This window comes from Homarus americanus, unplaced genomic scaffold, assembly GCF_018991925.1.
Source record: "Homarus americanus isolate GMGI-L3 unplaced genomic scaffold, GMGI_Hamer_2.0 scaffold15811, whole genome shotgun sequence".
In the NCBI taxonomy this organism is placed as follows: domain Eukaryota; kingdom Metazoa; phylum Arthropoda; class Malacostraca; order Decapoda; family Nephropidae; genus Homarus; species Homarus americanus.
This window is the reverse complement of record NW_024741762.1, coordinates 45,270-52,727: the sequence shown is the minus strand read 5'-3', so window position 1 is coordinate 52,727 and position 7,458 is coordinate 45,270. Positions and strand designations below refer to the sequence as shown.

General features: G+C 39.4%; 1 protein-coding gene across 1 annotated transcript in view; it reads right to left on the bottom strand.

Moving 5' to 3' along the window:
- Positions 1-1,961: 1,961 nt before the first annotated feature.
- The window catches only part of LOC121876034 (maltase-glucoamylase, intestinal-like), a 41,233-nt gene continuing 35,736 nt past the window's right edge, over positions 1,962-7,458 (bottom strand). The window contains exons 6-8 of the mRNA XM_042380906.1: positions 3,522-3,633; positions 2,880-3,094; positions 1,962-2,456 (exon numbers count right to left, since the gene is read on the bottom strand). Of these exons, the coding sequence (XP_042236840.1) occupies positions 2,337-2,456; positions 2,880-3,094; positions 3,522-3,633 (447 nt within the window). The 3' untranslated portion in view covers positions 1,962-2,336. The remainder of the gene's footprint in view (positions 2,457-2,879; positions 3,095-3,521; positions 3,634-7,458) is intronic.

Genomic DNA, 7,458 nt, shown 5'->3' with positions numbered 1-7,458 from the left:
CTCATTACTTACTGACAGGGATGTTAATAAGATTATCCCTTGTTATATCACCATTCATACTTTCCCCTTTCACGAGGACGCTATTGGCCACTGAATATAAAAATAGAATTATAACTACAATACTGATTGGCTCTCGCTGGCGACCGCTCACATTTCCGACCGTTAAGGGAGACCCACCTTATTTGGCTGGTGTCATAAAGCCCAAGTTACTATGTCGCTTTGTCAAGGTCAATAAAAATGTTTGGGGTGACGTCACGAAGGCAGTGTTTTTTGACGCTGTGTGATGTTACAATTGAAAAACAGTTGAATTATTTTAGTTTTAATTATCTCCTTCCTTGAGGTAGTCTCTCTCTCTCTCTCTCTCTCTCTCTCTCTCTCTAATTGCTCTCCTTACTGCTTTAATTCAGTACCTCCCTTCTATCTCTCTTCACTCCCTCTATCTTTTTCTTCCTTCCCTTCTTCGTTGTGTTCTTCACTACCCCTCTCTTCCTTCCCTTCCATCCTTCTATGGTTCCTCCTTTCTTCTCTTCCCGCCATCATCCTATCATCCTACCTCCTCCAGGATCATTAATGAGGATACTCTACCTATTCTTACCTGAGCTTCACGTGTTTCTTGCTTTTATGCATGTATGTATGTATGCATGTATGTATGTATGTATATTATGAATACATGTACGGGGGAGATAACCAATTTTAGCATCAGATCGTTGAGTATTCCCCAAAATAAGGACTTGTGTAATGAATGTCGATTTCTATTGGATGAATCGTATAGCTCTACGGTCATCTGGTTTGTGATTGGCGAGTACTACAGGAATCAGCCAATGGGAGTGTGATACCGTAAAGGAGAAAGAGATGAAAGAAAATGAGATAATAACAGCCACCATTATTCCCATTCCTCCGTCTTCCTACCAGTGAATATTCTTGATCTAAGACCCACCATTAACCTGTAAACCTTAAAAGAAAATTAAACTCGAGGAAGGATAACGAGGGTGGGGGGGGGGGGGGGGGGAACACATCCTCAGAATTCGTGGGTAAGGAATGAGGTAAAAATTAGAGTATTAAGGAATGATTTTTATTTCACGTGTGGCATTTCGATTTGGGTAGTTTTTTTTTATGTGTGTGTGTGTATCGAGTCAGTGCCATTATACCTTATATGATGATTTTACGCCAATAAATAATAATAATAATAATAATAATCATCCTCATCATCATCATCATCATCATCATCCTCATCATCATCATCATCATCCTCATCATCATCATCATCATCATCTAGATCTTCTTATATTGACCTTACAGTAACACGACACGCAGTAACGTGTTATTCAGGTGTTTGTAAACATTGACTCCACAGTGTGTTTACCTTTAGTTCAACATGACGTCATTATCCCATTTTCTTTGATATATTGGAGTAACTAAACTATATTCATATACCTAATCTTCAATCTATCTATCTATTTATTTAGATTTCTTTACTCTTTATCTCCCTGTCTCAATTTTTTTAGGATTAGGTGAGATACAAAAAAAAAAAAACAGGTGAGAGGAATTGATTAGATGCAGGTGTGTGGGTGTAGGGAAGATCTCTCACTGTTTACACCAATTACAAGTCGTTGTTGTTTTTCTCTTTGGGAGTTGATGTGCATGGTTAAGTTACGTGTGGGTACCGTACTGTATGATTAGACTTTAAAGATAATCTCTCTCTCTCTCTCTCTCTCTCTCTCTAATGGTGTTTTTTTTTTAGTATTTCATCTCGATATTTCTTTTATCTCTCTCTCTCTCTCTCTCTCTCTCTCTCTCTCTCATCTCTCTCTCTCTCTCTCTCTCTCTCTCTCTCTCTCTCTCTCTCTCTCTCTCTCTCTCTCTCTCTCTCTCTCTAATATGCTTAAACCTACTGTAGTTGGCTATATCATTCAACCTTATATGCTATGTATTCATTTAATGTATAAAGTCATTTAAACAAATTTTCTTAAGTAATTAATTTTATTTGTAAATTCAAAAAACAACAAGTGAAGGTCCAGGTATAAAGACAAGTACAGGTACGTCTACAAACATTTAAATAGTGAAGATAATATACAAATACTAATTAAGTTTAAAAATTATCACACCTTATGTTGTTCAGGTAATAGACAGGTGTAATCGCTATATGAAGTCTGACAATTGTTTATAATCACAACCACAACACTAAAGACGAGATCATATCATTAAATCATTATACTAAAATATACATAATAATTACATGTCACAAAGTATTATCTAATGAATTATTTCCAGGTGATGAGACGATGTTTACCAGATGACCATTAACTCGTCTCCTGCCACAAGTAGAGATCGAAGCCTCACACCCAGGTAATATTGAGCTGAGAGGAGACACACCAGTCGTAGTTGATGTCTTTTATGTGGAGAGCCAGTGTGTCATCCGTCTGCGTGAAGTTATGTATGGCGCCATCCACGAACAACTGTTGACAACACAAGCGTAATGTACAGTACAGGTGAGCCTTTAAGTTAATGTTGTTTTCGTGCTTTAGTTTTGGTTTAGTTTTCGTGTTTTAGTGTGTGTGTGTGTGTCGTCTCTAGCACCTCAATAACACACCACCACGCACCCCAGCACCTCAATAACACGCTACCACACACTCCCGCACCTCTATAACACACCGCCACACACTCTAGCACCTTAATAACACACCACCATGAACCCCAGCACCTCACTAACACACCGCCACACACTCTAGTACCTTAATAACACACCACCATGAACCCCAGCACCTCAATAACACACCGACACACACTCTAGTACCTCAATAATACACCACCACACACTCTCGCACCCCAATAACACTCCACTACATACTCTAGTACCTCAATAATGCACCACCACGCACCTTGGTCACCTTCGGAGCGCCGTAGACAATGACTTTGTTGATGGAGGTAGAAAGGTTAGTAGGGTGGTCGCATAGGCCATTCGGGTTCCCTGCCGCAGGAGGAGGAAGGCGGGTCACGGATAGTTGGTTGTTGTCTACCTTCATATCCAGGTTTTCTACAGGTGGGTTCTGGTCCACAGGTGTAATCCCGTCGTCAACATACAACATACCTTTAGCTGGGGGTACATACAGGTGTTCAGGATGTTAATTAACGAGCTTGGTGATTATTGTGTTGATATATATAATTACTGATGTGTTATATAAATTAAGTATTAAATATGAAATGTGGTTTGTAATAGAGTTGAGATATATCATATAAACAGTATGTTAACAAGAGAGACACGTAAACACAAACAGCTTCAAGCACTCGAATCTTTCTCTCGGTAGATAAAGATTTATTTTTTATACGTATTTATGAATCCATTGAGAGCGTGCTGCTTCAGTATCTTACATGATGATATGCTTTACTGTCTCGTTGCTTCAGTATCTCACATGATAATTTGCTTTACTGTCTCGTTGCTTCAGTATCTCACATGACAATTTACATTACTATTATTATTGTTTGTTTGGTTATAGTATTAGTGGTTGTTGTATTAAACTTACCAGAGGTATTGAATCCTTGTTGTATGTCATTAGGTGTGGAGGAAGGGCAGGTGAGAGCGACAAGCAGGTAGAAGGGCTGCTGTGACACGTCAGCTGTGGTGTTGATGAAGTTCTGCAAGGTGAGTGTCTCTTAGTGCTTTATGATTATGGTGTATGTTTACTCTGCCCAGGTGACAGACAGACAGACAGACAGAAGGTACGATGGATATTTCATGTTAAGAAACCCGCAGTGTCTGTCTGTAGTGTTGATGTGCTCCTCCAAGGTAAGAGTCTCACAGTGTTATCTTTTCACTGGATGGTAAAGGTTATACTGGGCTAATAATAATATATATATATATATATATATATATATATATATATATATATATATATATATATATATATATATATATATATATATATATATATATATATATATATATATGATAACCACAAGGAAAGAAGAAAACACGAAGTTCCCAAGCGCTTTCGTGTAATTCACATCTTCCAGGGGTGAGCAGACTAGCTGAATATCTTTCATTATACTACCATCACGCGCACTTACAGTGATTTACTTGCATATATATATATATATATATATATATATATATATATATATATATATATATATATATATATATATATATATATATATATATATATATATATATATATATATATATATAATGTTTACACACTCTTGCTGATGTTTATACTTCTATTCTTTTTATATATTCGTGTGTCTGTGTGTGCTAATTTCTGCCTTTGTGTTTGCGTGAGTGCCTGTGTGTCATCAACACTTCTATTTATGAGTCTGCTGTTAATCCCCTCCTCCCCCAGGAGAAACTTTGACTCATAATTCTACTTTAATTCTGATTTAACGGAAGAAATTTGCTGATACATTTTTTAGGAGGTGAAGAGGGAGGATTTTTATTTTATTTATTTTTCATAATTTTAAACTTATTTAATAATGCTTTGGACTTAAGAAGTTTAACTGTTGTGTTTGAGAGATGTAAACACACTCGACTGCTGCCTTTGTTTACACCATAACCTCATGAAAACGATAGTTGATCTCATAAAGGGAAGTACGGATGCAACAAAACGAGTACTCAACTTTTAGTACTCAAGGAGACACTGTACTCATCTATAATGCTCAGTACCCGTAAACTGTACTCGAACCAGGAACCTCTAGGATAGGAAGCGAGTGTAATGTACCCACACTCGGTCGTTGCATTTTTATTATAATAAATCATATATTGATGGATTAATTATTAGTCGTGTTGACATAATTTTCGATGATGACTCTTTTTTTACCTGTATATTTACCTGTAGCTGTATCTTGTACCTGTACTTGTATCTGCACCTGTATCTATACTTGTACCTGTAACTACTCGTATCTCTACCTGTAACAGTACACGAACCTGTACCTGTATTACTGCTTCTGAATGAACAACACGACGACATAATGAGACAGTACAGTGAGTGGTGATGGTTACAGTACAGTGAGTGGTGATGGTTACAGTACAATGAGTGGTGATGGTTACAGTACAGTGAGTGGTGATGGTTACAGTACAATGAGTGGTGATGGTTACAGTACAGTGAGTGGTGATGGTTACAGTACAGTGAGTGGTGATGGTTACAGTACAATGAGTGGTGATGGTTACAGTGCAATGAGTGGTGATGGTTACAGTACAATGAGTGGTGATGGTTACAGTACAGTGAGTGGTGATGGTTACAGTACAGTGAGTGGTGATGGTTACAGTACAGTGAGTGGTGATGGTAGGGAGGTAATGATCTCAAACCATCACACCAGCGAGAGAGGTTTAATACGAACAATGGATCAAATGCTTTTTAGAATACACTCAAGACCCGAATACCTGTCATAGCTGATACTACTATATGGTACACAACTGTCACGAAAACACTTGTCAAACACCGTGCTGAGTTTTCCTATCGTGGGGTATGGGGACGTTGGTGGGTGGGTGTGGGTGGGTGTGGGTGTTTTGGTGGGTGGATGTGGGTAGGTGGGAGCATGTGGGGGCGTTGGTGGGAGGGAGAATGATGGAGAAGTGTGGGTGGATAGATGGTGTTTATGGGTGGATAACTGGATGAGAGAGGGTGTGTGGGTGTTACGGGTGGATGGGAGGTTGGATCAAAGTAAGAATCAAAAGTTCATCGAATTGTTTGACCTCTGACCCTTGCGTATGACCTTGCCCTGTGTGTGGGTGTGGAGGAAGAATAGGCGAGAAATAGAGGGGGAAGGGGGGAGAGGAAGGAGATAAAAGGAGGAAAAGAAATAGACAGAGAGGTAAGAAGGGAGAAGAGGAGGCGAGATAAAGAAGGAAGAGTAAAAGATGGTATTTTTTTTTTTAGACTATAGGAGTTATGTGAGTCTTTTAATGAGACTTTCTTGAGCCACTTGAAGTCTAGTCTATTTAATTCTTCTTTGTTTTCTTGTATAAATGATTTTTTTTACTTGAAAGGCCGAAATAAAGTTCATTTCAACTACTGTCAACACAGGTCAAATGAGGTCAAGTTGCTATACTAAAAAAAAAGGTCAACTCACATCACCTCTATGGCTTCTGGGAAGGTCAGAAAGGTCAAAGTGTCGGGAAAAGAGGTCAAGTTCAAGGGAAGTGGGGATGAGAGGGAAGGGAGAGGGGTGGAAGGGAGGGTGAGAGAGAAGGAGGAAAGCAGGGAGAGAGGAAGGAGAGGGTAGAGGGTTAGGAGTGTTGACATAAACTTTAATGGTTTTTTGAAGGTATTAATTTATATGCAGATGAAAGAGAGAGGTTCATAGTTATAGCCAAGGAATAGATGGAAACAAAAGAGAGATAGAGTGAAAGAGAATTAAAGAAAGTCGATATTGAAGTCCTGAGGCGTAGAGAGAGAGAGAGAGAGATAAAGAGAGACAGACTGTGAGATAGAGAGACGGAAAGTTTCGGTGAGATTACACTGTCTTTTATCCGTTATCTTTGTTAAACTTTCCTCTTCGTTATCTTTTGTTCCTCTTCACGTCATTCTTTGGCCCTTATTTATGTTTCTGTTGTTATCTCTCTCTCTCTCTCTCTCTCTCTCTCTCTCTCTCTCTCTCTCTCTCTCCTCCGGCTCATAACACTGACTCTCTATATCCCGCTGGAACACCGGATGGAAAACGCGTTGTGAATCTGAGAGCTTTGACTCGTGGAGGGAAGTGAGGAGAGTCTCGTTCACACCTCGTTCTCGTAGTTGGGGAAGGTCTCGCTCATATCTCGTTCACCCAAAGTTGAGGGAGGGTAGGATACATACATACATACATACATACATACATACATACATACATACATAGTGAATAACGTACATCTAGCAATAATAAACTCTCTTCCATATCTAGTGTATTAAGCACACACGACTTACACAGCGCCAGGCACAAGTCAGTCAACTAGTTTATTTCAATTCATTTACATTCTCCTAGAAACGGGGAGGGAGGTGTGTGTGTGTGTGTGTGTGTGTGTGTGTGTGTGTATGTGTGTATTGATGAATAGGTTCGTCGCCAGGGAATGTTTGATCACGTGCAGGAGGGGATGGTTGAGTGAGCGAGTGAGTGGGTAGGTGAGTGAGTGGGCGGGTGGGTTGGTGAGTGAGTGGGCGGGTAGGTGAGTGAGTGGGCGGGTAGCTGTCTTCCTGTCTGGCTTCCTTCTTAATTACTTACTTGTCTGTGCCTGTCTGTATAGTTAGGTTAAGTGTCAGGTTAATAGCTTATTGTATGAGATTCCATTATTTGTCTACATCAACTTCCATTAAGCTCAGCCCTTCTTTTTGTCTCGTTTTCTAATAGAGAGAGAGAGAGAGAGAGAGAGAGAGAGAGAGAGAGAGAGAACACGGTCACCGACATAATTTAAGACCATATGATCGTTTATCGTAACAGCTGATGACGACAACACCTGACCTACGCACTTAATATTTGCAAGATATTTCG